Genomic DNA, 21,922 nt, shown 5'->3' with positions numbered 1-21,922 from the left:
CGTGAAATCTCTCTACTATTAATCTGACATTTCACATTCTTAAAATAAAGTGATGATCCTAACTGACCTAAAACAGGGAATTCTTACTAGGATTAAATGTCAATAATTGTGAAAAACTTACTTTAAATGTATTTGGCTAAGGTGTACGTAAACTTCCGACTTCAACTGTATTTACCTCAAATACCTCGTACTACTTCAGGTTCTCTCGGATACCAAAATTAAGATCTGAACCAAATTGGATATGTGAAATTCCCATCTGACACCCAAGGGTCCTGTAAATAAAATAAAAAATCAATACCGATCTGATTCGGTTCCGAGGTGGATCAGATCATGAACCAGATTGGACCCAAAATATATAAGAGATGAGGGAGAATCTGATCCAAATTGGGTCAGGTCTCTATCAGAACCAAATGGATCTGAAAGAACAAAAATGCAGCTTTATTGCTGTGTAAGCCATCAGAATTGTTTTGACTTGTCTGGCAGGCAGTGAACCTTTTCACATGCATTTTCTGTTGTAGGCCATTTTCAAATAATTGAGTTGTGGTCTACACTACAGCTTCGAATTTTCATAAATTACATGCCTAATTTAAAATGTCGGCACCATACGGGAAGGGGTGTGTCACGAAGATGCACTATAGGCACCTCTCTGCCAACAATGAGCTTTCTGTCTCCCGCTAATTCATGCACATTCATTGTGTCAATTGTTTGCCCTTTGTTAATGTTTATTTTGATTGAGCAAGCATAGAAGTACCTGGCCTGAGCGCAAATGTAGGTCTATAAAAGTTCACATTTGGGGATGTCTAATAGTATTTCTGATTGCTGACTCAGTTTTTTTTCATCACCTCACACAGAAAGTCAACAGTGTTTCCATCCACTGCGAATAACACTAGTTATTCCCTGTATTTGAAAAATCTTTCCAACACTTTCCTTCTTTATAGGCCTAACTAACCACCATGCCTCAGTGTGAAATAGAAAAATGCTGATCCCATATCTCCAGTGGAAATGTCAGAAAATGGGCTACCTGAACCCTTATCCCTTATGCAAATACAGCTGTGTCAATTCCAAGCCCATTTGTGTGGAAAAGGGTGAGGACCCAGTTGAAATAATGTTGCAAGTTCGCTATAGCTAGACAGAGAGAGAGGCAGACAGGCAGAAGATATATTTTAATGCTATTGCCTGAACCAATTGCGATGCTTCGCAAATGTGATGCAGAGGATATTTATTTTCGTCAGGATATTTTATTCTTCAAATGTAATTTCGGATCTGGATGGTATTTCACACATTTTCAGACATATCCCAGGTCCGTGGCTACAAAGCGTGATCCGACCCAGGATCTGAGGGTCAACTACAGAATTTTGGATCCAACCTGTTCAGATACTGAGTTGGATCTCGGGTAATCGGGTTCAGGTATATCAGTGAAGACATTTACACTGCACATTGATCTGGTACTGGTACGCCCTGTATATATTCGGCGCATGTGACATATAAAATGTGATTTGATTTGACAGAAACACAGAACCAAGCATAGTCTTGTTTAGACTGTGTTGGGAGCCATGTTCGTGTATGTACCCCATCAGCCTTTAACCCAAACTAGCAGCATACCACCTTGCATCCCACTGCTGGCTTACCTCTGAAGTTAAGCAGGGTTAGTTCTGGATGGGAGACCAGATGCTGCTGGATGTGGTGTAGGAGGCACTCTTTCCTAAGGTGTAAAAATATGTCATAGGGCAGTGATTGGGAACATTTCCCTGTGTAGGGTGCTGTCTTTTGGATGGGATGTTGAACGCGTGTCCTGACTCTCCGTGGTCACTAAAGATCCCATGGCACTTATTGTAAGAATAGGGATGTTAACCCTGGTGTCCTGGCAGAATTCCAAATCTGGCCACCTAATCACCCCCAGCTTCCAATTGGCTCATTCATCCTCCCTCTGACCTGTAACTATTCCCTACGTTGTTGCTATAAATGAGAATGTGTTCTCAGTCAACTTACCTGGTTAAATAAAAAACATGTGTATGGAGTTGTTAGATCCTCATTGAGTTTTCCTTGTCGACTGCCAATGCGTGTCCCAGAGAAGGCCACTACCACAGTAACAACACATTCTGCTTGACCAACTTAGCTCTGTGTGTTTTATGAATTCTAGAGAGTTGTAGAGGTGATTTTACTATTGATCTCAATATCTGATAAAGATTTACTGGGCATTTGAAATGGTGCACTGTTGTCAAACATCAAACGTATTTTTTGTGAAACACTCAGAATGATCTTTCAATTTTTCAAAGTATCTTGGAACTAATGCTGATCTTATGGCACCAGACACTGACAGTCAGATCCAGGGCTTCCTTCACCAGCAACATCACTGCTGCTGATGATGAAAGGTCCTGTTTGTCAGGATTGTGGGAGAGGTTACACTGAAGCAGAGGGTGACAGCCCTACCACCTTGGGCTGCGGTTACACTGAAGCAGAGAGAGAGAGAGTCCTACCACCTTGGGCTGAAGTTACACTGAAGCAGAGGGAGACAGCCCTACCACCTTGGGCTGTTACACTGAAGCAGAGGGAGAGAGTTCTACCACCTTGGGTAGTTACACTGAAGCAGAGTGAGAGAGTCCTACCACCTTGGGCTGTTACACTGAAGCAGAGGGAGAGAGTCCTACCACATTGGGCTGAGGTTACACTGAAGCAGAGGGAGAGAGTCCTACCACCTTGGGTAGTTACACTGAAGCAGAGGGAGGGAGTGCTACCACCTTGGGCTGAGGTTGCACTGTAGCAGAGGGAGAGAGCCCTACCACATTGGGCTGGAGCAGAGCTCGCCTACGGGTCCACAGGCTTTATCTGAAGCACCCCAGTGAGGGATGAATAGCCCAGCAGAGAGGGGAAGAGGATGGAGGAGAGGATGGGGAGGAGGGAAGATGGGAAAGGAAATGATAAGTGGGAGGAGGAGAGCAGGGGAGAGCGAGAAGAGGAGGTGTGAGAGGTAAGTGGAGATGAAAGATATGCGTTCTGAGTAAAATGCAGCAGTTTGCATGAGAAAGCAACCCTTTTGAGTTCTAGATAGCACCTTTTTTTCTTCTAAAAGTGTATAAGGAATAGCCTGCTGTCCACTCTTACTCACTTCTGCTTTCTGAGCATCACTTTGGGCAGTCTCATTGGAATGAGTTAGGTACATAACATTCCCCAAATCATAGAGAGAGAGTGTGTCAACTGAAACAGTGTAAAATTAATAGAAAAACAATAAATAGGAAGGGCTATCATCTCCCCTCACTGCCTCCTCCTCCCTCTCTTTCTGAGTTTTAAAGTCTCCTCCCTCTTCAGAGAATGGGAGTATGAGGGATTGCTTCAGTCGTCTTAAGAGAACATATACGCACATCTACCATTCTCTGTGTGCCCGTCTCTCTCACTCCATCTCTCCTCCCTTCTCTGCCTTCTTGCCGGACCCACTGCTGCTCCCTGCCTGACCAGGCTGAGGATAACCCTGAGCATCGTCAGGAATAGGAGTTTGTCTAAAGAAGGAACATCTACACTGGTGAAGGTCAGTGTTCTGTTTTGCTTTTCCCTTTTTAGGTTTTCTTGAAGTTCATAACAACTGAGAGTTGTTGGTGGTGTTGAGCAAGGGAATGGTCAGGTCTGTGTGGACCTTGTGTTGTTGTATCTGTATATCAGGGGTACATACTGTTGATGTGGCCACTCATGAACGGTCTCATCCTTTGTTCTGATTTTCATTACATTTTACACTATCCATAGTAACATGTCCACATCATTTACATTAATTGAAATGCAAACCAAATCTTTGTATATAAATGTGCAGTTTGTTCAGAGTGTTGCCAACTGGCATTTTCAATCAAACAACTGATTGACAAATTGTGCCTTTCCAACATACAGAGCTGTAAGGTGCTTTCTGTTAAGTTTCTTTAATGCATGACGGGGCATCTATTAAATGTATGAGGGCACAAACACATTTCCTCTAAGAGTAATGTTTTTTTTTAAAGAAAGCACAAAAATATTGTTTTTGTTATTCCATTATTCTGGTGTGCATGAGTTTGTGTATTTATAATCCTCCAGGATAGACTAATGATTTGCCATGGTGTATTATGGATGCAGATCTGCACCTGCAGGGTTCCATGCTTCCTGTGTTCAGGGTCTTCAATGCTTGTCATGGATGGATTCATAATGGAAAAAAATGCTGGCTTTTTTGTTACACTAAAATTACTTGCTCTCTTCTCAAGGTTCTGTGATTATTTTATCATATCAATTTATGTACATTGTTATTTTGATTACACACCATATGGTCAAGATTTGCGATAAGAAAAAGAAGCTATCCTTTTTTTCTCTTATCAACTGCATTGCAATGTCATTTCAACTGCATGTGTATTGTCATGTGTCATTTCATCTATCTCCAGTAGCTATCACCAAGGTAAGGTCCAGTTCGACCCATTGGTTCAGGTTCTCTGGGTGTTTAAGAGGTGTGTGAGACACCCCTAGTTCTGTCTGCAGTCATGACCAGTAATGAGGAAACTCTCCCGGCTTTGTATTTCCACACTAGGATGCAGCGGATCCGGGAGGGCATCCACATAAGGACCATGAAGGCCAAAAGGAAAGTGGAGGACATCTCTAAAGAAGATGTCCAGGCATTCTTCAAGAAGCACGCCTTCGTGCTCTTTACTGTAGCTGCCGTCATTGTAGGTGAGTGAACCCCCCACGGAGGGGCCTACATACACAATACACACAAACAGGCCTACATACTCACGGACACACACACACACACACACACACACTTTGAAACCCATGCTCCTCTATTGCAATCCAAAATCCAATAGGGAGACTCACCTACAAACCTCATTCTAGAGGTGATTGAGAGACAGAGCCTCTCATTGTCCTCTGTTCTACATGCAGTTTAATGTTCATGTTTCAAGCCCACTAATCAGCCCTTCTGATTCTCCAGGTATAATCTTAGGCTTTGCACTGCGTCCCTATAAAATGACCTACCGAGAGGTGAAGTACTTCTCTTTCCCCGGAGAGCTGCTGATGAGGATGCTACAGATGCTGGTGCTTCCCCTGCTAGTATCCAGTCTAATCACAGGTACACCAAGTCACTATACGGATGCCCTCCACCAGAAGCATGTTTAGATGTTTTGAGCATGCAGATGAGGGGTGGATTTAGTGGTGTTTGAAAGACAGGTGTGGAGGCCCAAAGGAAAAAGGAGAATGCCAAAGGGGCTTGAGGCACAAGCACAGGTACTGTAACTTGTGCTTGATCCGTGTGAAATGTATTTTTCTCCAGATTCCCATTGGTCTCTAGGCTCTGGTATGGAGACAGTCACTTCATTGTACTCCTTTTCTATTAAAATGTGGTGTAGAGAATGAGGGAAGAGGGATGGAGGGAGTGGGGTTAGCTTCAGTAGAAAAGACACCCACTGCCTGTGGGTCTGAGAGGGTAGCTTTGGGATGGGTACCCCCTTTGAACCTCTTCCTCCTGCTTCACTTCACAAGGATAAAAGCACACAATGTGCCACTCCGCCACTTTCTACACAGCTGTATTGTGTTGTGGCATTCCATGACACCCAGCACCAAAATACAGAAAGTGGTTTGGAGGGTGGTGGGATAAGAGGTTACGACCTAGAAAAAAGGGGCCACTGCCCAGGTATACAAGCAGACATGTAACTACACCATCTAGTATCTTCCTGAGTCCTCAACAAGGTTAGGATCCATATGACCTAGCTTGGTATGACGTATAGTATAAATGACATCACTATGCTAACGCTGAGTGATTTACTGTGACCTTGAAACTAGACCTACAGCAGCAAGCTCTAGTCATTTCTCAAAGTAAGATTGAGCTGATCTGTATCTAATTTTCTTTTCAAACTAACCTAATTTGTGAATGTTCACACTGGCTTGAAAAAAGCAGTGAATGTTTACTAAGAATCCTTTCTCTGATCACATTTTAAACACAAAAAAATAGTAGAACTGTGGAGAGCGGCAGAAAAGGAGATGTGTGGGGTCAATTTTTGTTTCATCCTTCGTCTTTGTAGTAACCCCTGAAAAGAACCCACATAAGTCATTTCTTTAGTCCTGTGAAAATGGTCACACAGGCTTGTTTGCAGTTTCCATGGCAATGTGGAGATGCAATGTCGTTATGGGCGCATGGCAAGTGGACAAGTTTCTGAGGACTCAGAGAGAGGATGGAGGGAAGAGACAGAAAAAGAGAAAGGGAGAAACAGGGAGAGATAGTGAAATAAAGAGGCACAGAACAGAGAGACACAGAAAGGAGCAGAGGGGTGATTGTGGGAGAGGGAAGCGGGATGAAGGAGATTGAGAGTTGAACGAGGGTTAAATGGAGGGTGAGGAGGTTTAGTCTAATGGCAGTGCCCCTAACAGAATTAAAGCACAGACATCTCACTTACACAAAAAACGCTTACTCCATCAGCACACCAGAACGGCCCCTGACACCTTGGAAAATCCAAAGCAAACTTTATTGCAACGCTTTTTCAGGTAGAGGTCTTTCTCTATAATGGCTCTCTTACCCTTGGCCTTTTCGTAAGATTGAGAGATGTCGGTCGGGAGAAGCAAACCATAATCCTTATCTAATTTCAGATGGAGAACCTCAATACATTTGCTCGCCTGTATGTTTTGCTATTAACCTGATTTCTGTCAGATGACTGTCAGGCAGCCCATTAATCTGCACACCTGTTGACTCTTTGTATTAGGCTCCATCAACCAGCAGGTCAGATAATCTCTGGTCTACAATAATGAGAGATGATAAATAATCTCTGAGAAAGAGGAGAGTGACTGCTATGGCAGTAGACTAGTTCACATTGAGGTCATCTATTAGTCTCTTGCAGTGGTGATTTCAGCATGTACTGTACATCTTGGTTTGGCAAAAATAATAAAAAAGTGGGATACATGCCAGCAAAGCCACTACACAACACTAAACAATACATGAATTGCACTATAACGTGACAAACAGTGCCCACAAACTCTTACGGCCTACATATAGCTGTCCCAACAGCAGTCCCAACATCTTACCACTGCTGCACCTGCGCCTTGTCTGGCAGCGAAACAGTTCACTCAGCCTCATTTACTGCCTTTTTTATAAAAACATAGCTGATATGGCTAACTTGCTTAAACAAATTTGGTTTCTAATGACAAATGAGATGTACAAACTATGGCATAAGGGGACGACAAGAGGATAAGACGCAATCCGTCATTTCGATTAAGACATTAACGAGCGAGCTAAGACGGACGTAGTCGATATAACTATTTGTTTAGCACTTTTGAAATGTACAGTGACAGAATTCAGAACGTGGGTCGTTCTTACAGTGTTCTCCCTGTACACCAAGTCAGAACCGTAGGATAAATAAAGGGGGCATATAAGCAGACAGTGAAAGCTCTTACAATATTCAATGATGGCATTTATCTCAAACAGGCTATATAGGCTACATGTGCACCACCATGTCAGAACAGTAGGCAAAATTAAATATACCAAATTATTAGTAAAGTAAATAGACCAAATTATTAGGGTGAGGCACATGGGTTACTAACATCTTACTATAGTCTAATCAAATGGCTACCCAGACTATTTGCATTGTTCCTCCCCTCTTTTACGCTGCTGCTATTCTGTGTTTATTATCTATGCATAGTCACTTTAACTCTATCTATATGTACATATTACCTCAATTTCCACGACTAACCAGTGCCCCCACACATGGACTCTGTGCCGGTACCCCCTGTATATAGCCTCGCTATTGTTATTTTACTGCTGCCCTATAATTATTTGTTACTTTTATTTCTTCTTCTTAAAACTGCATTGTTGGTTAAGGGCTTGTAAGAAAGCATTTCACTGTTAGGTCTACACATGTATTCGTTGCATGTGACAAATACATTTTGATTTGATTTTGAATTACTTTCTTAGCTACAGTAAACATATTTCCCTGGCATATTACATAATTTATGCAGCATCATACAATACATTTTTGGACTCGCCTTGTTGTGCTATGTTCACTTGAACAGGAAGGTGGTCCTTCGTGGGCAAATTTTGTCATCAAATTCTGGCATTCTCTGGATTTATGGTGCTTTCAAAACAACTCAGAAAAAAACAAGGTTGAATGTTGATAACTTCATTAATCTTTAGGTCGTAGCTCTAGAAAGAGGCCAGATTTACAATTCCGAGTTGCGATTTGGGACCACACAGCCCGTCACTGATTCCTTCCAAACCCGTCACTGATTCCTTCCAAACCACTCATTGGTGAATTTGCGATTTCCAACTTGTTGTGTAATGTTTATGTCCAATGGACAATGAGCACCGATATGTTTTATCTATAATCTCTTCATTATTTCTCTTCATATGACAAGGATTAAAAAGGATTTGCCAGTAGATTGTTGACTTGATTCATAATGACTGGTAGCTAGGATTTTGAAAGTATGATGTTGACATGAACAGTCCAATCAAAGCTACTGTACATTCAGTTGAAGTCAGAAGTTTACATCCACTTAGGTTGGAGTCATTAAAACTCGTTTTCCAACCAGTCCACAAATTTCTTGTTAACCAACTATAGTTTTTGCAAGTTGGTTAAGACATCTACTTTGTGCATGACACAAGTCATTTTTCCAACAATTGTTTACAGACATATTATTTCACTTATAATTCACTGTATCACAATTCCAGTGGGTCAGATGTTTACATGCACTAAGTTGACATTTGCCTTTAAACAGCTTGGAAAATTCCAGAAAATGATGTCATGGCTTTAGAAGTTTCTGATAGGCTAATTGACATCATTGGAGGTGTACCTGTGGATGTATTTCAAGGCATACCTTCAAACTCAATCAGCCAAGACCTCAAAAATAATTGTAGACCACCACAAGTCTGGTTCATCCTTCGGAGCTATTTCCAAATGCCTGAAGGTACCATGTTCATCTGTACAAACAATAGTACGCAAGTAGAAACACCATGGGACCACGCAGCCGTCATACCGCTCAGGAAGGAGACACGTTCTGTCTCCTAGAGATGAACGTACTTTGGTGCAAAAAGTGGAAATCAATCTCAGAACAACAGCAAAGGACCTTGTGAAGATGCTGGAGGAAACAGGTACAAAAGTATCTATATCCACAGTAAAATGAGTCCTATATCAACATAACCTGAAAGGCCGCTCAGCAAGGAAGAAGCCACTGCTCCAAAACCGCCATAAAAAAGCCAGACTATGGTTTGCAACTGCACATGGGGACAAAGATCGTACTTTTGGAGAAATGTCCTCTGGTCTGATGAAACAAAAAAATAACTGTTTGGCCATAATGACCATCGTTATGTTTGGAGGAAAAAGGGGGACGCTTGCAAGCCGAAGAACACCATCCCAACCATGAAGCACGGGGGTGGCAGCATCATGTTGTGGGGGTGCTTTGCTGCAGGAGGGACTGGTGCACTTCACAAAATAGATGGTATCATGAGGAGGTAAAATGATGTGGATATATTGAAGCAAAATCTCAAGACATCAGTCAGGAAGTTAAAGTTTGGTTGCAAATGGGTTTTCCAAATGACAATGACCCCAAGCATACTTTCAAATTTGTTGCAAAATGGCTTAAGGACAACAAAGTCAAGGTATTGGAGTGGCCATCACAAAGCCCTGACCTCAATCCTATAGAACATTTGTGGGCAGAACTGAAAAAGCGTGTGCGAGCAAGGGGGCCTACAAACCTGGCTCAGTTACACCAACTCTGTCAGGAGGAATGGGCCAAAATTCACCCAACTTATTGTGGGAAGCTTGTGAAAGCCTACCCGAAACATTTGACCCAAGTTAAACAATTTAAAGGCATTGCTACCAAATACTAATTGATTGTATGTAAACTTCTGACTCACCGGGAATGTGAAGAAAATAAATAAAAGCTAAAATAAATCACTCTCTACTATTATTATGACATTTCACATTCTTAACATAAAGTTGTGATCCTAACTGTCCTAAGACAGGGAATTTTTAAAAACTGACATTAAATGTATTTGGCTAAGGTGTATGTAAACTTCTGACTGCAACTGTATAACTTTGACGTAATTATATCTGTGGCCAATGACCTTGAGCTTTCTTGGATGGGCAGTTCTAATGTAACTCTATGGCAACACCCAAATGGCTAGAATTTTCGAGGTCTTCCCATAGACTTGGTGGTGATGTAGCCTAGTGGTTAGAGCGTTGGACTAGTAACCGGAAGGTTGCAAGTTCAAATCCCTGAGCTGACAAGGTACAAATCTGTCGTTTTGCAGTTAACCCACTGTTCCTAGGCCGTCATTGAAAATAAGAATTTGTTCTTAACTGACTTGCCTAGTTAAATAAAGAAAAAAGAAAATGTAGTGTCCCCATGAGAGCAGAGCTCTGTATTTTCTGCTGGCTTGCCCCACCACCACAGAAAGCACTGAGCTAGACTGAAACACCTGCAATTTGGAGCTGCCTTACTCAAGAAAATAAAAAAGAGACCATGTTTGTATGCATCTTTATTAACTCAATCCAATTTTATTTTTTTAAACATTATTTGCGAACTGATATGTATTAATGCCAAAATAACATGCAAAACAGGCAAGCCCCCCAAAAAATAAAATATATTTTATAATTTTTTTGCTAAAAATGTGGGGCTCAAAACAGAATGACGGGTCGCCACTGGTCTCTTGATGTTACAGCTGATAGCCCCAGTTCACTGAGTTCAACCTCATTTTCACCTATGATGAGATATCTGAGAACCCTGCTGTTCCAATACCAGCCAACAATTGCTTGTTATGGCATAGACACTTCTCAACAATTCTGTGGCCCCTCAGTTCTCACAGTGTTCCTGTCTCTGCCTTAGGGCATTGGGTTTTTCTTGACCAGAGCAAGGACTCACCCTTCTGTCTCTCTGGCTCCAACACCATGCAACACATCAGCATAGCTTCAGGAGCTATCCAGAATGCAGGCTAATATGGCTAGGCAATTGCTATGTCAAGTGTTTTCATGCCACTGCTATGAAGAAATGTTAGAAATGTTGCACAATGGGATAATACTGTTCTTCTAAACAACATCTCCCCTGTCTCTCCCAACCAGGCATGGCAGCACTGGACAGTAAGGCTTCAGGAAAGATGGGCATGCGAGCTGTGGTGTATTACATGACCACCACCATTATCGCTGTCATCATAGGCATCATCGTGGTGCTCATCATCCACCCTGGGAAAGGATCTAAGGATGAGTTCATGAAACAGTCGAAGATAGAGGACATCAGCCCTGCCGACGCCTTCCTGGATCTCATCAGGTAGCTAGCTGCATACTAGAGTAGGAGGAGGGTCAGGGGTTTAGTGGAGGAAATATGAACTGTTTTTGTGCCATTGTACCCCTGTGTTCATTCATTGTGATGATCATGCTCTTTCATTTCAGAAACATGTTTCCACCAAACATGGTCCAAGCCTGCACACAACAGGTAAAGCATTTAATGACTTTGTTACTACAAACGGATGCTACAAATTTAACTATGGTTCTACGAATTCCTTGAAGACCGTCAGTACGGTTTAAATTGTGGATGATATCCCTCGCACTCCCCACAGGTCGAGTAATAACAACAACAAAGTCACGTCGGTGATGTGACAACATGGTAGGACGTGCCCCCGCAGTTCATATAAAACCGTACATCAGACCACACACGGTCTCAGAAAATCTTCTTGCCCAAAGATTCAGTGTGACAGGAAAGTACTGACGGTCTTACAGATATTCGTAGAACCATAATTACAATCGTAACTTCTGTTCTACTTCATACCTTTCAGACGTCAGTACAGTTATAGTACTATTAACCTCTGATTAATGCGACAATGTCACTGGGAAAATGGCAGGTCCCATGGTGTGGCAGGATGAGACGTTGACCTTGTAAAATCTTAAGAACGTGCAGGGCGACGACCAGGTAGCAGCTGCACATATCTCATTCATGGGGACGCCTTTTAGGGGAGCACTGGATGTGGTGACACTTCTGGTAGAGTGACATATCACATGTTCTGGAACAGGGAGCCCTACACCATTATAGGCCTGAGCGATGACATCCACAACCCAGTGTGAAAACCTCTGCTTGGACAATGCAAGGCTTTTTGACACAGGAACAGCTGGTCTGACTTCCTGTAGTGCTCCGAGGCTTGCATATAGAGTTTTGTGGGCTTTCCCTCTCTTGGTGGCCCTGAGTGGGTACTGGCGAACAATGCTATGAAACCACACACTATTGCAGAGACTTTGATATTACCGGCCACAATTGATATGGTGAAAAAACAATGTATGGGGAGGCAGAGGCACCAAGACTCAAATCAATACCTTTGTGAGATAACACTGTTAAACGAACAATTTTTGCTATTGTTAGCAATCAAGAGGAAACTAACTGAATGACTCAAAACTCCCCAGCTTATGCTCTCCAAATGGAGAGAAATACTGCAGCAGGTAACTTCGATTGTAAACTTTATCAAACCACATCCACTGTGAGCACGCCTGTTCGCAAAACTATGTGGAGGCATGACAATGTTCTATTTCATACTGAGGCTTGATGGTAATCGAGTGTTAGAACAATTTTTCTCATTGAGAGAGGTGCTGTTGTCATTCACAATGTATGTAAAAGAAACTGACTTTCTGTGTAATGAAAAGAAAATGCGTCTCCCTGACTATGTAACAGACATATTTGGGAAACTGAACACAAACATGCAGGGGAAATACAAAAACATTCTATGGGTGGCCTCCCGAGTGGCGCAGCGGTCTGAGGCAGTGCTAAAGGCGTCACTACAGACCCGGGTTCGATCCTAGGCTGTGTCGCAGCTTTCCGCGACCAGAAGAACCATGAGGCGGCACATGATCGGCCCAGCATCATCCAGGTTAGGGAAGGGTTTGGCCGGCCGGGATGTCCTTGTCCCATTGCGCTCTAGTGACTCCTTGTGGGGGGCTGGGCATGCATGCTGACTTTACTCGCCAGCTGTACGGTATTTTTTACGACACATTGTTGTGGCTGGCTTCCGGGGTAAGCAAGCAGTGCGGGTTGTGTTTTGGAGGATGCATGGCTCTCGACCTTTGCCTCTCCTCAGTCTATACGGGAGTTGCAGTGATGGAACAAGACTAACTGGAATTGGAAATTACTAAAAAAACATTTTTTTTAAAACAACAACATTCTACCGATGAGTGACCGAATCAGTGGATTCAGAGGAAAGAATTCTTATTGGAGAGTCTTCCAAAAGCCATGCCCCCTTCCCTCGCCTGTGCATGTTACTGACAGAAAACAGCATCTGTAAGTGTCCAACATGAGTGATGATTGCTCACCTCCAATGCTTGGAAGAGCACTTTAGGACCTACTTCCCAATCTGTTTGACTGTGATCCTGGCTCAGTTGACATACCGGTAAGTGAAATCGAACAGCTAATCGAGCGGTCATGTGACCGAATGCATTCACGGGTCACTACGGAGCAGTTTTTGTTCCTGACTCAAAGGGAATACCCTGCTGTCTCCCTCTAAGCATTTATGCCACATTCAAAACAACTGGGAACTTGTAAGTGGGAACTCGGAAATCTCCGACTTCAGTGCATTCAAGACAACTGGGAACTCTGAAAAAAACAAGCGCCGACTGGGAAAAATCGTTTGTCGAGCTCCACCTTTCCGACCTGAAGATCACTGAAGCCATGATTTGAGCTCGTATTTTTCCAGAGTTCCCAGTTGTTTTGAAAGCACTATAAACCTCATGGTACCCTTCACCAGCTCATATCTGTGTGAAGCTGGATTCAGTGCTATCGTCTGCATTAAAACCAAATATAGATCCAGGTTGGATGTGACAGCAAATATGAGGTGCGCACTGTCGACCACACCCCCTGATTTTGAGAATCTCTGACGTGACATGCATCAAGCACACCCATTTTATTAGTGGTGGTGAGATAAGAGACATTATGTCAGACTAATTTGGAATTGACTGTCACAGCCCCACATTAAAAGTATATGATGGTGAGTTGAGAAGCCAATCAGAAATACTGTTAGAATGTTTTTCAATTCTGCCAAAGCCCCAAATAAAAAAGTAAACATTTGCTGTTAATTACATCATTTTTTTCACATGGTTGGGCTCGCAAGAATTTTCAGATATCAAAATGGGGTCGTGGTCCAAAAAAAGTTTGGGAACCGCTGCTTTACCAGGACCTGGGAAAATGCAATTCGAAAAATGGGAGCAGCGAAGCAGTCAACTTGAGCAATATGGCTAAAATAACTTTGCGAGAAGAAATAAGAGACAGTGCGTGGTCTGACGTATGGTTTGTTATGAACCGTGGGCACGTCTTCTCAAGCTGTCACATCAACAGCGTGACTGTTTTAATTATTACCTGACCTGCGTGGAGCGCGAGGGATATAATCCATACTTTCAACTGTACTGACAGTCTGAAAGGTATAAAGTAAAACAGCTTTCCTCATTCTATAAGCAGATTAACCCCTAAGTAAAAGTTTGCCACGGAAAATGGTTCTGTTGAAATAATGATGGCAATGAAAAAAAATACTTTTTGTGAATGGACACATTACTGTCACTTTCAGAAGAAGCTTTCTGGTTTTGGATTTTCTGAGTAGAGATAAATCATTACACAAGAGACGTAAAATGTAAAAAAACTGAGGGCGACTTTTATTTACACTGGAAGAAAAATTCCGACCACTAGGAACAAATGACAAAATCAGATTTTTAATTTTAATTTTTTTTTTTTTTTTTAATTGAACCTTTATTTAACTAGGCAAGTCAGTTAAGAACAAATTCTTATTTGCAATGAGGCCTATCCCGGCCAAACCCTAACCCGGGCGACGCTGGGCCAATTGTGCGCCTCCCTATGGGACTCCCAATCACGGCCGGTTGTGATACAGCCTGGACTTCTGCTGTGAATAAAAAATGATCACCAGCGGCAGATAAGAAAGAACCCACTTCCATTATTCATCTGAATGTTTTGGAGTTGTTGTGGTATGGTTGATGGACACAGTGGGGTCTGAACTGCAATGAAGCATTGGCAGTGTTGCAATAGTAGCATTGTGGGGGTTGTGGCGTACCGCAGTTTCGCAGGGCCCCGGACAAGGTCTGAGCTCATTTCCTGTCATTCTAAACCTTTTTTCCATGGCTTTTGGTGGTGGGGGGGCATGTCCATGGGGAGCTCAACACTTTGTGGTCTGGATCCTCTCCCCATACAGGGTCATCATAGATCCAGCTGAACCTTACAGAATACTGCTCCAGCCATACAGAGGCCCATTGTTTAATTCACAAGGCTGTGATGAGTGGAGCAGGTGCCTTTAGAGTTTTTGCTCTCTAGTCTATCGAAAGGGCACAAGTCTGACAACCTTCCCTAGACACCTTATCTATGTTCAGTAGATGCACATCAAAATCCAACTTGAAGACTGGAGCACAGGCCAAAATGAAGAGGCTGAGTTTATATTTTTTATTTCACCTTTATTTAACCAGGTAGGCTAGTTGAGAACAAGTTCTCATTTGCAACTGCGACCTGGCCAAGATAAAGCATAGCAGTGTGAACAGACAACACAGAGTTACACATGGAGTAAACAATTAACAAGTCAATAATACAGTAGAGAAAAGGAGAGTCTATATACATTGTGTGCAAAAGGCATGAGGAGGGTGGGCGAATAATTACAATTTTGCAGATTAACACTGGAGTGATAAATGATCAGATGGTCATGTACAGGTAGAGATATTGGTGTGCAAAAGAGCAGAAAATAAAATGACAGTATGAATAAATAAAAACAGTATGGGGATGAGGTAGGTAAAAATGGGTGGGCTATTTACCGATAGACTATGTACAGCGGCAGCGATCGGTTAGCTGCTCAGATAGCAGATATTTGAAGTTGGTGAGGGAGATAAAAGTCTCCAACTTCAGCGATTTTTGCAATTCGTTCCAGTCACAGGCAGCAGAGAACTGGAACGAAAGGCGGCCAAATGAGGTGTTGGCTTTAGGGATGATCAGTGAGATACACCTGCTGGAGCGCGTGTTACGGGTGGGTGTTGCCATCGTGACCAGTGGACTGAGATAAGGCGGAGCTTTACCTAGCATGGACTTGTAGATGACCTGGAGCCAGTGGGTCTGGCGACTAATATGTAGCGAGGGCCAGCCGACTAGAGCATACAGGTCGCAGTGGTGGGTGGAATAAGGTGCTTTAGTGACAAAACGGATGGCACTGTGATAAACTGCATCCAGTTTGCTGAGTAGAGTGTTTGAAGCAATTTTGTAGATGACATCGCCGAAGTCGAGGATCGGTAGGATAGTCAGTTTTACTAGGGTAAGTTTGGCGGCGTGAGTGAAGGAGGCTTTGTTGCGGAATAGAAAGCCGACTCTTGATTTGATATTCAGAAACATTACTTAAAAAATACTATTTCAGTAACACTTTCACTAAAGGAAATGACATGCTATCATCACTTTAACAAGACAATGATAACCCATCACTCACGTAACCGGCTCTTTCCCTCCAGTTCAAAACCAAATACGGGAAGCGAATTGTCCATGTAACGGTGACGGTGAATGACTCGGTCTTCAACCTGACCAACCTGACTGAGCAGATTACCCGGGAGGAGGTGATCCCTATCCCAGGCACGGTGAACGGGGTCAACGCCCTGGGGCTGGTGGTCTTCTCCATGTGCTTTGGCCTCATCATCGGCAACATGAAGGAGCAGGGCCAGCCCCTCAGGGATTTCTTCGACAGCCTCAATGAGGCTATCATGAGACTGGTGGCAATTATCATGTGGTGAGTAGTTGGTGTGTGTATAGGTGTTTATAAGGATGGTGTGTGTGTGTGTGTGTGTGTGTGTTATGATGATGGTCCAATAATCATTCATTAGGTGTGTGTGTGTGTGTGTGTGTGTGTGTGTGTATGCAAACCCCCTGCATTGCATGTGGTTCATGATTAGATCAGGCACAGAGAAATCTACACATCTATGCTTTGAAATGCTAAGTCTACCTACAGGCACTCTGCCTGTAGAGTTGGGAGTTACTATGTGTATCTCTCCCTCTCAATTCAATCAAATGGCTTTATTTAGCCTCTTGCCTGAGGTATTGCTATGAATTATCTGGTAACTATAAACAGGCATGATCTGATATAGGTCTTTAGGGTTACTGAGATAATTGCAGGACCACAATCTCATAATTGGCCAACATAGAACCATCTTGGGGCATGTAGCTTCCTGATGCTAAATGATTCCACAGATGAATTACAAGGCTTTGTAACCAAGACCAGTGACATGTTCACTCAAATAAATCCAAAATATTCCCAGTCAGATATTTGACAGATTTAAACCAAGTTTTGTTTATGAATAAAGGTAATTTCATAGCCCGCGCTCTGCACTCTCAGAATGCACTGATGATTTCTCAAATGTCTGTCCGTGAGAGACTGAACATTTGACTTTTTCAGGCCTATAGTATTACACAGAAAAATAAGTCCCTTTTAACTATTTGACCATACCCTTCCCAAGCATAACCTCTTCTCCGTCCTCTGCTCTACAGGTATGCACCAATCGGCATCATGTTCCTCATATCGGGGAAGATCGTGGAGATGGATGACATCACTGAGATGGGTGGTCAGCTGGCCATGTACACCATCACGGTGATCATAGGCCTGTCCATCCACGCTTTCATCATCCTCCCCGGCCTGTACTTCGCCATCACACGGCTGAACCCCTTCATCTTCATCATGGGGCTGGTGGAGGCCCTCATCACAGCCCTGGGAACCTCCTCCAGGTTGGTCACCTTACATTAATCTCCTCCCTGGCCTGCTCGGACTACGCCACACTGTAGCCTCGCCTGACTTGGCCCTGACTCATGTCAAATCAAAACCTATTATAGTAGGGCCAGGAGTGTTCTTGATCAGATTGTGCCTATAAGACATCACCATCCTCGTTAGTAGTGTTACTAAAGCTTACCCCTGGAGAATATGATGAATAGATCTAATACAAAAAATCTAAAACAACAACCACTCAAACACCATCTGTTTCTCTCTCCGTCTCTATCTCAGCTCAGCAACCCTTCCCATCACCTTCAAGTGTCTGGAGGTAAACAACAAGGTGGATAAGCGCATCACGCGGTTTGTGTTGCCGGTCGGCGCAACCATTAACATGGATGGAACAGCACTTTACGAGGCTCTGGCAGCTATCTTCATAGCTCAAGTTAACAACATGGACATGAACTTAGGTCAGATCATTACAATCAGGTAAGAATTAGTATCTAAGGTTAATAAGCTAAAGTTTATGTTTACAGAATGAAAAGATGTTGATATGATTACAATTACATTACATGATTTATCAAGATAAGAGTTTAAAATATATCATTTTGTGCTATAAAACAGCATCACAGCCACTGCAGCAAGTATTGGAGCTGCTGGGATACCACAGGCTGGACTGGTCACCATGGTGATTGTGTTGACCTCTGTTGGACTTCCCACTGATGACATCACCCTCATCATTGCAGTTGATTGGTTCCTGTGAGTAATTTTTCCCATTTTCAGATTGAGACATGAGAATAGATAAATTATATTTGAATAATGATAAATCTATTATGGTGCAAATATACCACACTACTTATTGTGTATAGTATACAAATTGTATAATGACTGGAACTGAAATGCAAACCATTTATCTTTCATTTTAAAGGTCGAACATCCTTTTTTTATCAACTACAACCCTAGTGACACACTTGTACTATCCCTCGGGTCTTGCTCCACTTTTTGGAATTGCATTTTTTAAAGTTTTAACATAGAAACATAATTAGGTTGCCCAAATTAATGATTTCAATTAGAATTCCCTTCCCAGAAATTACACAGCTAATTGGGTAGTGAGAAAAAATCCCATTCTCTATAAACTAGGAGGGATGGAATGTGCAGACAGAGTCAAAGCCTCATTTAATGAAAACATGGATGTTTCTCACAGTGATTAGAATATGAGATAGCCTATAGGGAGTGTTCTGACTACTCTTTAACAGGATATATTGGAATTGTCTCTGCTTGATAATGCTGTGGACTATTTCCCCTCTGCATTCGTTTGACTATGAGTAATCTAAAGACGTTAGTTTACCTTTAATCAAAAGCAGGAAATAGGTAAATGTTTTGACCTGTTCAATATAACATGACCAAATGTCCCAGCGGACATAGGCTAGGGTTTTCTTTTAAAAACTGTATGTCCCACCACCCCTCTCGACCTCTGTCTCTCCTCCCACTGTATATGACTCCTTCACCCTGGTTAAGCTTTTTCTTCTTACGTTATTCCTGGATTGTAGTGATCGGCTGCGTACCACAACCAACGTCTTGGGTGACTCCATTGGGGCTGGCATTGTGGAATTCCTATCTCGACAGGAGCTGCAGGCCAAGGATGTGGAGATGGGGAACATTGTGCTAGAGGAGAGGAAGAAACCATACCAGCTCATCTCTCAGGAAAACGACCACGAAAATGCCAAACGTCCGAAAACTGAAAGCAAGATGTAGATCAACGCTCAATAGTGCACACAAGCACACGCAAGCACACACACGGAATGTTTTGGTTCATTTTTGTTTTCAATCTGTCATATTTGTCCAGTTATTTTCACTCTACAACTTTTAAAAATATGTTTCTTTCTCTGAAGTTGCCCAATCAAATTACTTACATCCGGCGCCTCTCTACTAGATAGATAGGCCACCTGTTTTATGGTTTGTCTGGGTATTTTTGTGTTGAGTTAAGTCATGGCCTAGAATATGTATATGGTATAATGGTATAAGTAATGAGGAAAGTGATATGGGGTGTTGATGTCCAAAAGGAATTTTGTAAAATTATGAAAGGACAACCTATGTTTGAATGACTTCAAAAAAAGCAAAAGAGAACACATTTGTATATAACTACCTTAATTTTGGTGGACCCCAGGAAGAGAAGCTACTGCCTTGGCAGCAGCTAATGGGGATCCATAATAAATACAATTACATTTTATTTGCTACAACTAATGAAATTAGGCCCTATGAGCTGTTTCTGGTGAAAAACAACCAACTTCCTATCATAAGCAGTAATTTAAATAACAATCCCCAAGTGGTGTGTATTTTTTTGTTGTTTTGATTTGATTAACTTTTATCATGCTGTCAATATTCCTGTTGCATATGACAACTCCAATTGTATTTTTACTTTATTTTGATTGATCAAATTCTTGAAGGTGGTGCTGTGATGCTGACAATATGGTTAAAATGAGATGTATCCAACAATCGTCATCACTATATATGTATCCAACAATTGTTATCACTATATATTCCCTATTTTGTAGCCAGCCCTAAGACAAACGAGTCTTTGAAATATCCTTCACTATTTAGTACATCATTATTTTATCATAGCAGGTGTTTAATATTTTTAAGGCTTTGTAGAGTGATTGTATGTCGATATATGTGTAAATTAACTATATAATATGGATAGTTGTTTACTTGAATATGTCTTCTTTAATCTCAATTCAGAAAGATATTTGTTTTCAGGGCCGAAATGCCACTCCAATGCCTTGGTTAGTGAAATCAAGGAACATAGTTCGTGATAATTACAGTATGTGTGAACTAACTCAAACGGATTTAGAAAATATGTTATTTTCTTTCTTTTTTTCTTTAAGTTTTGAGATATGATGGTTCACTTTCCGTAAAGGCAACATTTGTGGTGAAAAGGAACTAAATGGACTGGTAGATTTGTCTTTGGTGAATAACATTTTGAATAAAATGTAAAAAGGAAGCAATGTTTGATTTTGGTGAGTAATAAACTGTTACATAACATGTGTTATAGCAATTATAATAAAGTAAGTATTACCCTACACAGCACACAATGAAAAGTAATACATGTGCAATAAGACAAAATGTGATAAAGGTAACCCAATTTAACAAATGTCTCAAAATGTGCCTTAAAGCCACACTCTGTTGTCTTATATGAGAACACAACCATAACAATGAAGTAATATGCCTAGGTCTTTATTTTATTATCTAGTTATGATAAGGTAATAAAGACAGTTGTACTATTCATCTCATTATAGTATGAGCTACGAGTCACATTCTTCTAAATCAAGGGGTATATTTAATTAGTTGAAATTACTGGAAACGTATAGACTGTGGCTTTAAAAGGTAAATGTAATAGCTTATGTATAGTAATGTAATGGTTTCAGACACTGAATAATCTACAATCGTGTAGTTATGTGCGAAGATCTGATGGATGTTAGGAAAAAAGTTGATTATTTATCTAAATGCGACATCCTAGTTAAATATTACGTTTGGAAGAGAAAGAAGCTACAGTAGTCCCCTCTATTCTCACAATCAAGCTGTTCCGGGAACAGCAGGTTGCAATTAAATCGTTGGTGGACATCTGCTGCCATCTTGTGGTAAGACTTGAGCAGCACTATATGTGAGCTGATAAAGATACAGTATCTACCGACATGTGGGCTTTATCAACAGTATTTTATTAAAATGTTGACCCAACTCTGATTGATACTCTAGCTGATAACCACCTGCAGAAGCTAAAATCAGGTAAAACCATCCATACTTACATGAAACATCCATATTTACCATGCGCCATTGCCGTTTTATTTTTCACTCTTCTTTCGCTGACCGACCCTACACTTGCAACTCACTCTGGGAGAGTGATGTCATGTGACTTGACGATCCTGGCGCGCGAAATATAATTAAAATATTTCTGTGTTTTAGCATCTTGTGAGACGTTGTCGTGAGGAAAACAAAACAAACATTGGCAAGCTACATAGCTATCTGCTTGCAAAAAAAAAATTTTTTTTGGGGGGGGGTAAATTACTTGCTCTCAAATTGTATTTACAATGTCCATTTGTTAGATGGTGTTAAAAAGAAAAGCCCGTTCTCTGCTTGATAGCTTAGCTTGTTAACGTTAGCGCTCAGCGGTTACCACACGGTAACGTACTTTACAAACTGAGGGGAAATTTAGTTTGCTAGCTACCTCAGCTTGCCAGCTCGCGA

General features: G+C 41.8%; 1 protein-coding gene and 1 long non-coding RNA gene across 2 annotated transcripts; one reads left to right on the top strand and one right to left on the bottom strand.

Annotated features, from left to right (window-relative positions):
• Window positions 1-1,019: 1,019 nt before the first annotated feature.
• On the top strand, window positions 1,020-20,681 carry LOC115105862 (excitatory amino acid transporter 1-like). The gene is made up of 10 exons (XM_029628311.2): window positions 1,020-3,523; window positions 4,535-4,674; window positions 4,934-5,071; window positions 11,043-11,247; window positions 11,370-11,412; window positions 16,440-16,711; window positions 17,467-17,700; window positions 17,975-18,169; window positions 18,305-18,439; window positions 19,231-20,681. Exons 2-10 carry the CDS (start codon window positions 4,536-4,538, stop codon window positions 19,433-19,435), a joined length of 1,566 nt encoding a protein of 521 aa, XP_029484171.1. The 5' UTR covers window positions 1,020-3,523; window position 4,535; the 3' UTR covers window positions 19,436-20,681.
• LOC115105864 (uncharacterized) lies at window positions 18,349-21,634 on the bottom strand. Its single transcript, XR_003859934.2, has 3 exons — window positions 21,484-21,634; window positions 19,213-19,345; window positions 18,349-18,437 (listed from the first exon to the last, which is right to left on the bottom strand). It is a non-coding gene; the product is annotated as an uncharacterized LOC115105864 (long non-coding RNA).
• Between the last annotated feature and the right edge of the window lie 288 nt (window positions 21,635-21,922).

The sequence above is a fragment of the Oncorhynchus nerka genome, linkage group LG22 (genome assembly GCF_034236695.1).
Source record: "Oncorhynchus nerka isolate Pitt River linkage group LG22, Oner_Uvic_2.0, whole genome shotgun sequence".
Taxonomy (NCBI): domain Eukaryota; kingdom Metazoa; phylum Chordata; class Actinopteri; order Salmoniformes; family Salmonidae; genus Oncorhynchus; species Oncorhynchus nerka.
This window is presented reverse-complemented; position numbering and strand designations above follow the sequence as displayed.